General features: G+C 45.6%; 1 protein-coding gene and 1 long non-coding RNA gene across 2 annotated transcripts in view; one reads left to right on the plus strand and one right to left on the minus strand.

Annotated features, from left to right (window-relative positions):
• Positions 1–3140: 3140 nt before the first annotated feature.
• On the plus strand, positions 3141–3690 carry LOC142280569 (uncharacterized). The gene is made up of 3 exons (XR_012742802.1): positions 3141–3393; positions 3526–3585; positions 3666–3690. It is a non-coding gene; the product is annotated as an uncharacterized LOC142280569 (long non-coding RNA).
• A 2888-nt stretch (positions 3691–6578) lies between these two features.
• LOC142280570 (uncharacterized) overlaps positions 6579–15653 on the minus strand; it is a 28715-nt gene continuing 19640 nt past the window's right edge. Inside the window, exon 2 of the mRNA XM_075332751.1 lies at positions 6579–6740. Within this exon, the coding sequence (XP_075188866.1) occupies positions 6579–6740 (162 nt within the window). The remainder of the gene's footprint in view (positions 6741–15653) is intronic.

Here is a 15653-nt window from a genome sequence, read left to right on the forward strand (position 1 = left end):
AGCTCTGCTGCCTCCCGCTCCTGACCACTGCTCATTCATTGATTATTCACCGCACTCAGGACCTGGAAGCCGGAGCGGCGCGATGACAGCACCGGGCACAGCACCGTTGAGGGCATCAACGCAGGGACAGGTGAGTATTCTGCAAGCACAGTGGCCTCCAGGAGGTCATCAGAGTTTCCAATGAACTTTGATGACCATCCTGCGACACCCACGCTACAGCTTCATGGGTTCATCAGAGTTCATTGGGAACTGTGACGAGTCCCCGAGATGCTCCGGCTTCCAGGTTCTCAACATACACACACACCTGTATACTCACCCAGCGATGCGGTCCCCAGCACTGTCCCTGCTTCCAGCTGCTCACTGCAGTGAATATTCAGTGAGTATAATTACCATCGATAAGGAGCGGGAGGCAGCAGAGCCAGAGACAGCAGCGCTGGAGAGAGGTAAATATAGAAAATCTTTTTATTAAAAAGACCCGTGTTTTCTCTGGTATTTGTCACACTGATGTCACACAGATCACATCAGTGTGCGATCCGTGTGACACCTGTGCTGCCAGAGAAAAAAAGGATAGGTGTGCATGCAGGGCCACGAGGGGTCACACAGTCCGTAACTTACTGTTTGTGTATGAAGGATAGTATATATGCTATATACAGTATTGGTTAAAACTGAGTTAATTATATTAGTCCGGCCCTCTAAAACCATCCCAATTTCTCATGCGGCCCCATGGGAACATTAATTGCCCACCCCTGGCCTACAGGCTACTTTACACACTGCGATATCGGTCCCGATATCGCTACTGTGGGTACCCGACCCCATCTGTTGTGCGGCACGGGCAAATCGCTGCCCGGCACGGGCACAACATCGCCCAGAGCCGTCACCTATACTTACCTGTCCGGCGACGGTGTCTTTCTAAGGGTGGCGGTCCGTGCGGCGTCACAGCCACGTCAATGAACCGCCGCCCAATAGCAGTGGAGGGGCGGAGATGAGCGGGACGTAATATCCCGCTCACCTCCTTCCTTCCGCAATGTGGCCGGGAGGCATGGAAGGGGAGCTTCCTCGTTCCTGTGGCGTCACACGCAGCGATGTGTGCTGCCGCAGGAATGAGGAACAACTTCGTTACTGCTGCATTCACGATTTTTGAGAATGGACACCCATGTCGCCGATTAGCGTTTTTGCACGTTTTTTCAACGATGCAAAATCGCTCATCGGAGTCACACGCAACAGACGGCATCGCTAATGCGGCCGGTTGTGCGTCAAGAATTCCGTGATGCCATCGACTTATATTTGCGATGTCGTAGTGTGTCAAGCCCCCTTTAATGGTGTTGGACGCAGCTTACAGCAATAAAAAGTGGTGTGAGGTTCCCGCAGAAAACATATGGGAACATTGACTGAAAAATCTGAAAAGTTCTGTCTGGTGGAAAAATGAAAGGTATTGAAAAAAATCAGTAAAACAAAAATAATAGAACACATGGGTGCTGAACAAGTTATCGAGGACCTGTCACCCACTCCCCACGCATGCATAAGTGCAGCAATGAATGCAGCATACATACTTTCATAACATGGACATTAACTGTGATATTCTTCCCCGACACTGGTGACCCAGTGATTACAATTGGAAAAACATGGCACAAAATGCCAATGACCAATCATTAAAATAAAAAAAAAAAATCTTAATTTATATAAAATTTACAAAGAATAATAATACAATTGTGTAAAATATGAGGTAGTTTGGCGAGGACCCAAAGGAGGGGATTTATTTCTGAAACATATGAACTAGAAATATACACACACATATGGCTTCTAAACTTGCTCACTCAGATATGCAACGAGATAAGAAGGATAGTCAGATGACTGGACAATGCTCCAAACGCGATTAGAACAAGGTTGTTTGGAAAGCACAGTGTAGTTCAAATGCAATATATTGCAAAGAAAATAATCACATTATACCGAGATATCTAGTGTGCATATCAGAGGGACAAGGTGGCGAAAAAGAGCTAATTATCCTTTGTAAAAGGTATGGTATGCAAACTTGATCATAGGTAAATTTCAGATACCTAAAAACTTCAATGCTCCTGGGGTAATGGGATTATTTACTCTTTGCATATATTAGGATTTGATCAACACTGTGCCAGTCTTTACAAAAACCATTTCGCCATAAACCATGCTGTGTAATCGCGTTTGGAGTATTGTCCATTGACCTGATTATCATTGTTATCTCAGTGCATATCTAAAGAAAATAATTACATTATACCAAGATATCTAGTGTGCATATCAGAGGGTCAAGGTGGCGAAAAGGAGCTAATTATCTAACTTGATCATAGGTAAATTTCGGATACCTCAAAACTTCAATGCTCCTGGGGTATAATGGGTTTATTTTCTCTTTGCATTTGCATCTCTGATTATCATTGTTATCTCGGTGCATATCAGAGTGACATTAGAAGCCTTGAGTACAAGCCATATGTTATACTATTTACAGAACAGAATAAAATAGAATAATTTAAGTGATTGATTTTTGTGCCTTGTTTTTCCAATGAATGCAGCATGTTTGCTGCTTTGAGGCAAGTGGTCCCCATGTGTCTGGTGCCCCTAGAAAAAGGTTTGTCAAACATACGTAAAAAAGCAGGCTATACACGGGCTTTACATGCTACAATATATCTACCGATGTGTCGGCGGGGTCACGTTGTAAGTGATGCACATCCGGCATCGTTAGAGATATTGTAGTCTGTAAAACCTACATGCGATTACGATTAAACGAATAACCGTTCATCGCATACACGTCGTTCAATTACTAAAAATTGAACGTCTGGTTGCTCAATGTTCCCGAGGCAGCACACATCGCAGTGTGTGACACCCCGGGAATGATGAACTGCAACTTACCTGCGTCCCGCTTCTTACGTATGGATGGTCGTATAGAAGGGTAAGTACTTGTGACAGGAACAAAGCATAGGTGCGACACGGTCAACAAATTTCAGTTGTCGCACATAAGATGGGGGCGTGTCACATCACATACGATATCGTATGCAGAATTGTATGGTGTAAAGTAGGCGTAAGCCATAGTGGCCTGGAGTTATGCGCTCAATAAAAGTTTTCTCCTATACCTAGGACCACCTCCAGCTGCACAGGCAGCTCCACCATCTCCACCCTCTCCGGCTGTGGATCCACCATCTCCGCCAGCTCCACCATCTCCTGCTGCGGATCCACCATCCCCGCCGGCTCCACCATCTCCTGCTGCAGATCCACCACCTCCGCCTGCTGCGCCTGCTGGGACACCCTCTCCTTCTCCAACCCCATCACCTGCTGCAACCCCATCTCTTCCTTCAACCCCATCACCACCTTCTACCCTGTCTCCCCATACTTCTCCTTCTAACGATGCCTTCTCCCCCGCATCAGTTGGTGAGTTTTGTGCAGGCTACCCTTCCTGTAATTTATGCACATAACATGGTGTCCCTACAAGTTGTAAAGGATACAGGGATGTTTAAATGATGGTGGGCTGTCGTGTACTAATATTTGATTTGTGTTCCCTAGCCACAGGATCTGGTTGGGCCATCAGCGCCTCAGAGGAAGAAGGTGATGAACCCCAGAACCGTAAGTGGTCAACCAAAAACATATACCTGACAGTTCGATGTTGGAACAAGGATGGTTAACTTTTCCCATTCCCTCCACAGAAATCCCCACACTACAGGACCTGGTGGAATCACAACGGCGTTTGTCAGAAGCCGTCCGGCGTCATGGGGAGATGCTGGAACAGTTTTTGGCAGCCCAACAGCAGGGCCACTAAATGTGAATGTTTGTGATTTAAATGTTTTTTTTTGTTTTGTATGTCACATAAATCTTTCTAGTTTATTTTCGCTGTTGCTTACATTTTTGGACAAAACTTTCAAACAGGGTTTGGGAACCTATTTACTGCCGGGGACCATTTGGAATTTTCTACCAACCAACGGGGGCCACACCAAATTATCAACTTGAACACGACCAGGCTATATTTGTTAAAATAATTAATAAAATCAGCCCCAGAGTGGTGGCTGGAGAGACTGTGATGTTCGGTGAGATGGATCATTTTGATTCTCACCACTACATTTCCATGTTTGTCTTGGTCTGGAGAGGCTGGGGGCATACACAACACAGGAGAAGCTAGGGCATATACATCACAGGAAACACTGAGGCATATACATCCCAGGAGAGGCTGCGTCATATACATCCCTTAAGAGTATGGGGCATATACATCACCCTGAGCAGTAGTTGGCAGCACAAAGAGCACTGTGCCGCCCTGGCAAAACCTGGGTGTTACAGAGGTCTGCATACATGTTATTGATGCTGATTTAACTCTCCCTTGGGGAGGTTCCCACACACAAACACACACCAGCCAATCAGACCCCACTCACCCCCTCCCCACGAAAACAGGAGGACATCAAGACTGTACAGTGGCAACAAGGTTTTTTTTTTTTCAATGATCTTGACTGTCCAGGGGAGGGTGTGTGTGTGTGTGTGATGTTACCTCTGAGACCACCTGGCTAGTCCAGGGCGTCACATAAGCAGCCCCTGTGTGGGGCTGGGGTGAGTGGTACTCACGGCCTCAGGAATGGGCCAGCCTCTTGTGGGACCCGAAGTGGACCAGGAGAGGGGTGCCAGCTGTCGGGACCCAGTACGGACCAGTGTGAAAAGAAGACACATACCTCGGGCAGGAAAAGATCACCTGAATTACACACACGGGTGTGGGACCCGTCTTCACAGCAGCGGGCCGTTGGCACCTGTTACCAGCAACTTGGTTAATTACTGGACTGGGGTTAGTTATTGGTTTATACTGTGAGTACTCCTGCACCACCCGGTACAAGGCGAGGACTGTACCCGTCACTCTACAAACTACCTCTCCCAATTGGGCCCTGGGACTATAAATCCCCCTACCCGTGGAGGGTATCCCACCTAGCTGCCCCACACCATCAGTCCCGGGCACGGTCCCCAGAGGCAGTGGCGGTGCCACCACCTTATCAACGCAACCCACGGGTGGCGTGACAGACAATTCCCCCTACCTAATCCCCCTCTTTTTTGGGAGCTTGACATTACAGACCGGGTCACGACACCGGGATACCTGCAGAAGTAACCCCTTGGCCAGGATCTCATTTCCCCCCCAATCCCTGGGCAACACAGCAATAGGTGGCAGCACAAAGAGCTGTAGGTGGCATAACACAAACAGCACTGACAGTGACAGCACTAGAAGGCAGCTCGGAGAGCATTAGGTGACAGCACTATAAGGCAGCAGGGAGAGCACTATGTTCCCCACCACAGCTTTAAAACAAAGAACCCACAAAAACATTCTTAATTAAAAAAAAAACACCCACACACACACATTATATATGTGCATCTGTAGAGTTGTGCCATGATGGCGACCCTGACCTCCACCCAGCCCTTTACCCCGTGAATAATGTTATGCAGAATTCATGAAAGCTGTACAAAAGTTTGAAATCAAAGACATTTTTTATTACAATTCCCTAACATTGCTTAAACAACAACAAAAACAGCATAAATATTATAACAAAAAACAAAAACTATAAATTTTGATATTGGTTACTAGAGTCATTTAAATGTTGCCTCTGTGGGCTGAAAAATTGGTTCATTGGGGGGAACATGGGATACTGTGCGGGGGGGTCATGCTGGAGGTGCGGTCGAGGCTCCATCCTCATCCATGGCACTTGGTTCCATGAAGAGTGTTGTTGATGATCTACTTCGCACACTTTTGAGGAGTCTGTCAGTTTCCCCAATGCCACCTTGTTGAGGGCCTCCAGCATGACCCTTTCGACATGACCTCTTTGTTTGTCATCCAGCTTACGGAGTCTTTCATCCGTAAGCTGGGCAAATCCGCAAATGGATGGTCTGCTGTGCTGCTCCAGGATTTTCTTCGCCATATCCATAAGGTCTGTTGATGATGTGTTGTTCGGCTGCCTCTTACGGGTTGAGGAGATCCGCCGCGGTAATGGAGCTTCTGCGGTCTCCTCGGAAGTCCCGGCAATTTCATCATCACCACCTGTCGCTATTGGCCCAGCTTCACAACGATCCTGCGGAACAATAAAAATGATGTTAAACTCAGATATCATGAGCAACAGGCACAGGGATACACATGCACTGGAAACTAATGGGAGGGGCAGACTAGTACTACAAGATATGAAATGTCATTACATGGTATGAAAATAGAGTGTGGAGAAACTAGTAAAGGAGTATACTTATCTGAACTGGAAGGGATACATTTTGAAATCTGCAACAGTAATCATAGAAAACCGTAGTAACTATTTTCAATTAAATAATGCCATGTACATCAAAAGTTTCACAAAGGTACTTACATCTCCAACTGTGGTGTCAGACCGGACCTCAGGCTGTGTTCCGGGACCAAAGGACAGCGATGTTATTGTACGTGGTACCTCTTGGTCTCTTATGAAGGCCAGCAAATCGTAGTACCAAAGCTTTGGAACGTAAAGTTCCTCCGTTCCGGCACCAGATTTGCTGGCCTTCTCCACCTTATTTAGTTCCTTTTTATAAACGGTGCGAAGACCCTGGATTTTCTTTCGCACAATCTCAGTCGTAATGGTCTAAGTAGGGTTATGCCTCTGGAACAATTCAACAAGCTGCTCATAGGCCTGCTTTTTCTTGTATCGATTGCTATAATCGACAGACTTAATCTTCCACAAACAAGGCAGGGATCGATACATATCAATCATCTCCCTTATAAATTCTTGTTTGTTGGAAGACATCTGAAAAAAAAGGAAATTAATGTATTACTACATTGTTATAAACTAAGCACAAGAATATAGCTGCTATAATACTGCCACCTACGTACAACTACTTTAATACTGCTCCTATGTCCAATAATATAACTACTATAATACGGCCCCCTATGTACAAGAATATAACTACTATCATACTGCCCCCTATATACAAGAATTTAACTACTATAATACTGCCCCTATGCACAAGAATATAACTACTATAATACTGCCCCTATGTACAAAAATATAACTACTATAATACTGCCCCTATGTACAAGAACATAACTATATGTACAGCGGTATTGAATATATAAATATATATACATATATACCTATATATATATATATATATATATATATATATATATATATGTAGAAAATAGCTATATGTTCAAGAATATAATTGCTATAATACTGGCCCCATATATATATTTATTTTTATATATATATATATATATATATATATATATATATATATATATATATATATATATATATATATTCCTATGTACAGGAATAGAAAAGCTATAATACTTCCCCCTATGTACATAGATAAATATAACTATAATACTGCCCCAATATACAAGAATACAGTTGCTATATTAATGTCACGATGTACTAGAATATTGGTATAATACTGCCCAAAATTACTTACCTTTAAGTCAGGAGAATATTAAAAATCCAAGACGAAATCAACAAATTGAAAGAATCACTGCAGCAAACTGCGTTCTGAAAAAGCTCAGGTAGAGTGAATGGAAGCGCTACTGCGTCGTCTTTTGTTTGATACGGTCACCCAATCAGGCGACGCTGTAGTGATGACCAATCGGAACAGAGGGGCGTGAAGAAAGACAACGCAAAGCGCTGTAGCGATCACCAATAGGAACAGAGGGGCGTGAAAAGAGATAACGCAAACCGTATCTAGGGGTTAAAACCACACCTCTGACTCGTCGTGCAATGACATGTCTGAAACCACACAACGACCGTCGACGTCGCTATGATCTCTGCTCCGTCGCTGCTTTATTTAGCATGTTTGACAGCTTACTAACGATTATCTATGGTCGCTGCAACGTCACAGAATATGGTGACGTTGCAGCGACGTCGTTGTCGTCGTCGTTATGTGTGACACCAGCTTTAGAGATGTTAATAGGTTTGTCAGGAATCTCACAATAAAAAGACATTTTTCCAATACTGATGCGGACAATACTGATAGGCCCAACTCACCTGATCCTCCGACCAACAATTCTACTCATGTCCCCCTATTTTGGAATTTGAGGGAACAGATTGCGGTTACGCACTTACAAGAACTAAGTGACACCTGTACGGGTATATCTGAACCTTCTCCTTTTGTCAATAAGAACCCGAGTTTTTATCCTATTGCCTCCAGGGTTCCTGTTATGGACACGTTCCAGGACCTTATAGAATCGGAGGTCAGAAATATACTCTTGATGAAACCCCAGATTCAGGACAATTTGTCATCCTCTGAAAAAAGAGCACTTAAAGATCTGAAGGACAATAGTCACATTGTGGTCCGGGGGGCGGACAAGGGGGGCTCAGTAGTAGTGCTGGACAGCAAACTGTATGAAAGAGAGATTAATACCATATTGAGTGATAAATCCACTTACAGGCAATTGCCTTGCGATCCCACATCTGATTTTTCCTCAAAGTTACGGGTCCTCTTCTCACAAGGTTTTCAATGGGGAGTTCTTAATGAAAAGGTCCACGAATATCTTTTTGTCGACTCTCTGGTGTGTCTCATTTTTCAAGGCCTTCCCAAGGTCCATAAGGGCACTTTCCCTCCCCCATTGAGACCCATAGTAGCCAGCACTGGGTCTCTAACCAGCAATCTGAGTGACTGGCTAGATCATTATATCCAGCCGCTCATGAAACGTACTATTGGTCATATTAGAGACACAAAGAGTCTCTTACAGGATTTGGAGATGTCCTGGACGAGTGGTTCTTTTTGGATAATAAGCGACGTGGTCTCATTATATCCTAGCATACCGTATAGGGAAGCCTTACAGGCTCTGTATTTTCATCTAAATAAATACAGCTCATTTGACGATGTCCTCAAAGAATTCATTCTCATGACAACAGGTTTTCTGTTGACCCACAATTTTTTCCAGTTTAACTTAACATTTTATCTCCAGATAGCCGGTTGTCCTATGGGGGCATGTTTTTCATGTGCATTGGCTAATATTTACATGGCCTACTGGGAAGAGAAATATATCTATACAAGTGATAATCCATTGTTGCATACCATTATTTGGTATGCAAGATATATTGATGATCAAGTTTTGATATGTAATACAGGAGATTTTGATATCCCCCAGGAGGCCATGGAAGCCGTCAATGCACATTTTAACAACAACCCTCTCAATTTGAGATTTACCATGAACCTATATATGGACTCAGCTCCCTTCCTGGACATCCTGCTATCTGGCGACCCCTTGACTGGTTCCATTCATTCTGTTCTGTATAGGAAGCCTATTTGTGGCAATACCTCTCTCCATGCGAGTAGCTGTCACATGCCCCACACCTTACAGAATTTACCTGTGGGTGAGCTCTTACGAGCGAAGCGTTTATGCTCATCTGAAGCTTCCTATCGTTGTGAAGCTGTCCGCATTAGAGAGAGACTCAGTGGGAGGGGGTATCCTGATCGGACTTTGAACAGGGCCTCTTCTATTGTTGAGAATAGGACCAGAACCAATCGGTTGCGGATGCCCTGGAAAGACCCATCTCAGAGGAGGAGTACTGGGCTGCAATTAAAAATTCCCCCACTGGTAAGGCCCCTGGCCCAGATGGCTTCCCCCTGCTTTACTACAAAAAGATGGGCTCCATGCTGCTCCCCCATTTCTCTCTGCCTTTAACAATATCTCACTCTCCGAAAAGGTCCACTTGCCGAGAGACTCTTTGGCCGCTAATATAGTAGTCATCCCTAAAGAGAGTAAAGACCCTACCTCTTGTTCTAGTTACCGACCCATCTCCCTCCTCAACACAGACTTGAAGCTCTTCACCAGAATATTATCAGAGAGACTCTCTCCATTGCTGGGGGGGATTGTCAACCCGGACCAGGCTGGGTTCATGATGGGAAGGGAAGCGAGGGACAACACCACTAAGGCGCTGAACTTAATCCACAGGGCTAATTCGGAAGGGTTGCCCCTGATGCTCCTGTCGACCGACGCAGAAAAAGCGTTCGACAGAGTCAATTGGATATTCATGGAGGAGGTTCTGCGGGAGGTGGGGTTGGGGAGGATGATGCTCAGGTGGATATGCTCTCTGTATAGTAACCCCTCTGCCGCGGTCAGGGTGAACGGTCTGGGTGAACGGTCTCCTTTCAGATAGATTTCCCATTCTTAACGGCACAAGGCAGGGATGCCCCCTCTCACCCCTGATCTTTATCCTGACCCTGGAACCCCTGCTTAGCCGAATTAGAGGTAACATTGACAGGAATGATACCAGGCCACATAGGTTTGAGCTCTAAGCCTGAGCCATAACCACGATTTTCAGGTGTTTCAAGCCTCCCCTGATGAGCAGTCGTTGTGAAACGCGTCGGAAGTCACCTGCTTGATGGATATTAGGGTCAGCCACAACAGGGCCAGCTGTGGACTGCCCTTGTAAGGGCGGGAGTTTTTGTGGATTATCTTAGGGTCAGTTGTATCCCAGACAGGGCCAGTGACCAAGCCACTGCTCCCCAAGTGCCGGTAGTTGGACTAAGCAGCACTGGAGAAGGACGACACCTCACCGACAAAAAGACTGGGTGAGATGGTTCCACTTTAAGTGGTCCTAATATTGCACTGTATATGACATCCTATTGTCCCTGACCCCTGCCGTTGTTTGTATAGAGCATGGTACAGGTATTATGAGGTCATTATTTCCTGGGCACCGCATGTCATGGTGCATATGTTTGGTTGTCCCCTGATAGAGCGTATCACACTAGCTTAGCTCTATAGTGGGACATTCACACTATTTTTGGTCTGGTGTTGATGACGCTGAGTGACAACATTCTGTCTGTTGAGTGGCATGCTACTTCTTGTGTATACATTTATCTTTGAAGGCTGCACTTACACAGCATCTGTCTAATCAGCGATACCACATCAGCTTTTTGTGTGTTGAAAAACTCATTACATCTCCGGTGTTGTTCATCTAGGTGAACGTTACCCGTTCCCCTTTTTCTGTAAATGATGGTGCCATAGATACACGCAGCACACATTGGTCCCATCATTTCCAGGTTTTAAATGGTGTTTGGATCACAGTTTGTATATTTATTTTAAATAACCCAATTAAAGGTTAAGTTTTATTATCACATGTTGCTAGATCTATATAAGTTGTACATGTTGGAATTCTTTTCTAATACCTACTGGTTCTGAATTGGTGCTATATTCATAACATTGACATTTCCGGCCCTATAGTTGCTGGTTCCACCTACAAAATTGCGGCGTACGCGGACGACTTACTTTTCTTTATTACCAACCCTCGGGTCTCCCTGCCCAATCTACTGAGAGAGCTGGAAACATACTCCTCTCTTTCTAATTTTAGAATTAACATGTCAAAATCGGAGGCTATGAATGTATCTCTCCCCCAAGATCATGTTATTTCGCTACAATCTGCGTTCGGGTTTAAGTGGGCTAATCACTCTCTGAGGTACCTGGGGGTCCAGCTGGCAGCGGACACTAGCCAACTATATAAGCTGAATTATCTCCCTCTCCTGCAGTCCATTAGAACAGACTGCGCAAATTGGGCGAGGGGCCTTTTCACATGGTTTGGGAGATGTGCAATATTGAAGATGAATATATTACCACGACTTCTATACCTCTTCCAGGCCCTGCCAATTAAGATCCCGAGCTCTTTCTTCAAGGAATTGGCCTCACTATATACTAAATTTATCTGGGCGAATAAGCCGGCGAGACTTTCCCGTTCCCTACTGTGCAGACCTAAGTGTAGGGGAGGGCTGGGAATACCTGATATGAAAAAATATTACTGGGCCACACATATGGTTAGGGTTCTGGATTGGTGCCACCACTCTAGGATGAAACCATGGGTCGCCCTGGAACAGAGCTTCTCGGAGGTACATTTACCGGCCATGCCTTGGGTCGCAAGCTTTTTCCCGTCTACTTTGAGATCTCACCCCACTATTGGCGCTACTCTGGAATGCTGTTCGAGGGGCGAGGTTCGGCGCCTCCTCCTGCCGTTGCCTTCCCCCATGTCACCAATTATAGGAGATCCGGATTTCCGTCCTGGCCTCTTGGACCCAGTTTTTCGGAGCTGGGTACAGGGGGGCAGATTCAGAGCTTACCAGCTGGGAGGGGAGGGTGACTGGCTATCTCTTTCGGATATTTGTGGTCTCCTGCCTCCGGACCCCCTGGGGAGATGGAGGGCCATGCAGTTGAGGCATTTCATGAGCTCCCTTCCCTGCTTCGCCCGGTATGCTGGGCCTCCCACAAGATTCGAGAAATTGTGCTTGGGAGAGGGGGCCCTGCGGCACTCACTTTCCCTGGCATACAATTTGCTATCAGACCCGGGAGATTTGCCCACCCCGGTCTATTTGCGGCAGTGGGAAAGGGACCTTGGGACGGCTCTATCTGACACGCAACGAAACAACGTCCTAATGATGGCACATAAAACCTCGATCAGTTCCAGACTGTTGGAGGCCAACTTCAAACTGCTGACTAGGTGGTATAGAGTCCTGACCAGACTTCATAGGATATTCCCCTCAGTTGACCCCGTTTGCTGGAGGTGTGGCTCGGGGGAGGGTGATTACGTGCACATCTTTTGGTCCTGCCCTTCCTTGCAACGGTTTTGGTCAGAAGTGAGGGAGGTAATTAGACTGGTGACCGGCACGGTTGAGACATTGGGTTCGGAACTGTTTATCTTACAGCTTTTGGAACTCCCGGCTCCTAGATACAAGCGCTCTTTGCTTAGATTTCTGGTAATGGCTGCCAGGTCTTGCATCCCGCTTGGCTGGAAGTCTTCTACCACCCCCACACTGGCACAGTGGGTTTCAAGGGTTAACGACCTAAGGCACATGGAGGACTTGACATCCTCTCTCAATGACAGACAGGAAGATTTTCATAGGACTTGGTTCCCATGGTTGGAGTTCACTCACTCGGTGGAATACGCCAGATTACTCTCTGTTCCACGGCTGCTGTGAGGCTCTGGGGAAACACTCTCCCCCCCCTTTTTTTTTTTTTTTTTCTCTCATCTCCCCCTTTCCTCTTTTTTCTTCTCTCGCTCTCCCTTCTTCTCACTTCTTTGTCCCCTATCTTCCCCTATTCTCCCCTCCCCCCCTATTCCCCTTTAGCTCTTTCTCTTAACCTGTTCTAAACTCTTTTCGGGCTTTGCTCTCTTTCTATGTTCTGTATTCCACCCTTGTTGGGTTGGTTCATAAAAGGATTAAATTGGGCCTGACTCGAGCAGTTGCAGCGACTAGATATGTACAGGGGTGCGGAAGGGTGGGCTACATGTCAATGTTAAATATTTGAAATCTGTTATTCTGTTCTTTGTGGAGCAGGTGTTACTTTGTATGTTCTCGAGTCGGTCATTAAAATAAAGAATTTAAAAAAAAAAAAAGAACCAATCGGTTGGAAGATCACCCTGTTTCCTCAGTATCTAGAAATCGTGTGACTTTTTCAACACCATTTAGCACTGATTTTTTTCAAATTAAACAGACCATCCAGCGTTTTATCCCCCTTTTACGTCAGGACCCCATACTAAATTCAGTTCTTCAGCCGGGGGTCAATATAGTAGCCAAGAGAGCTCGTACCATTGGGAACCTTGTGGCACCCAGCATGTTCACATCTAAGAAATGTAACAGAACCTGGCTCAGTGTCTCTGGGTCTTATAAATGTGGGTCCGGCCGATGGGGCCTTTGCAGGTTCATGCACAATACCAAATCCCTATTAGGGAATAATGGAGAAAGCTTTGTAATTCGATCGTTTATTAATTGTGCTTCTGCACATGTGGTCTATGTGGCAACGTGCACACTATGCCGCAAGGGCTATGTCGGCTGCACCTCTAGAGCACTTAGAACCAGGATCTCTGAGCACGTCCGCATACCTTCAGCAGCTCATGACAGGACCTCCTTAAGCTATGTTGCATTGGTGAAGAAACGCTCCTTATCTGGTCTGACCAGGCACTACATTGAATGTCATTCAGCGGATTTTTCTTCCTTAGTGATCACGGGTATAGAGTCTGTTCCCAGACCACCTCGTGGGGGGGACTGGTTCCAAGCCCTGCTTTTGGCAGAGGCAAAATGGATTTTGAAGCTAAATACAAGATACCCAGGTGGCTTTAACTATCGCTCCGATTTGCGATTTATTTTTTAGATCGATAGATATAGAATAATTTCTGATCCGTTTTCTGACATTCAATGAGGTGCTTTTATGCTTATGTGTTTGTTCTAGTCATTCTTTGATGAAATTCATCCATTCCTGCACGGATGCCATAATTCGGACATATTGTAATGAGCATTCCTTCAGTCAAGCTCCACACATGTTTCATCCTGATGTATATATATTTTTTTTTTATGGTCTTTTTATCGTCAGACGATATGCACATATTGGAGCTTGCTTATTTATATTGAACAAGTCCTCTCCCCCCCCCCTGTTTTTCACTGGAGGAGCTGCTTTTTGATATACTTTGCAAATATTGTTGAGAACCTTATAAATTTATATTTTATTTAACTTGTGATCTCCATATAATTTACTTATCAACCTAGGGTTGGGTCCTTTGGTAACTAACCCACATAATCTAATTTCATTTTTAGCTCTATCTGTATCATGAAATTTTTCGTTTCTATTCTTATGAATATATAGGGGCTTGTATTTGCAGCCCTATTGCAATTTCAGGTCAGCTCCTCTATTGAAATGATTATTAACATATGAATGAATGTTTTATGGTTTATCACGCACTATTTACTAAGGATTATATTGACCCAGTATGATGTTCCTTTTGTCCATATGCACGGCGATGTTCACCTGTTTTTTCATGCAATCATGACATCCCGCCCCTCCCTTCCGCCCATCCAGCGGGTCAGTCTATTTTAGTAATGTTGTGGTATACATGGAACACTTATGATTAAGGACTCTTTCTGTTTTTATGGTGTAGTCCGAAACGCGCAAAGTTTCCATGTATTGATTTATACCTCGGCCTTCACGATGCTTTTAATATTTCCAATAAAGATTACGGAGATTTTATCTTAAAGAAGAATCAGTGCCGGATCATCCTTTTCTTCTCTGCCTTCTTCCACAAACCGGTCGGGACTTACCGGCGGATCCGAGGCACCCGCAAGGTCTAGCAGTCCGGGCAACAGGTGAGCTGAAGAATCCCTTTTCCTTTACCCATTCTAGGCTTATCCCCAGCCTGTGCTAGTGTGCTCTGGTGGACGGAGCAAGCAGCACGCTGCGATAAAGGCACAGAAAAGCTGCAGCAGGTTTACCAGCCTCCCGAAACTGTGCTGTGTGTGTGACTCCCCCCCCCTCACTGTGAGTACTCAACCAATTGCTGCCCCCCCCCGCTCAGTGCTGTGTACCCCCTAGTGCTGTGTGCACCCCCTCGTGCTGTGTGTACCCCCTCGTGCTGTGTACCCCCCAATGCTGTGTGTACTCCCTAATGCTGTGTGTATCCCCTAGTGCTGTGTGTACCCCCTAGTGCTGTGTGTACCCCCTAATGCTGTGTGTACCCCCTAGTACAGTAAGTACCCCCTAATGCTGTGTGTACCCCTTAATGCTGTGTGTACCTCCTAATGCTGTGTACCCCCTTGTGCTGTGTGTACCCCCCAGTGCTGTGTACCTCCTAGTACAGTGTGTACCGCCAGTGCTGTGTACCCCCTCATGCTGTGTGTACCCCCCAGTGCTGTGTACCTCCTAGTACAGTGTGTACCCCCCAGTGCTGTGTACCTCC

The sequence above is a fragment of the Anomaloglossus baeobatrachus genome, unplaced genomic scaffold (assembly GCF_048569485.1).
Source record: "Anomaloglossus baeobatrachus isolate aAnoBae1 unplaced genomic scaffold, aAnoBae1.hap1 Scaffold_458, whole genome shotgun sequence".
Lineage (NCBI taxonomy): Eukaryota > Metazoa > Chordata > Amphibia > Anura > Aromobatidae > Anomaloglossus > Anomaloglossus baeobatrachus.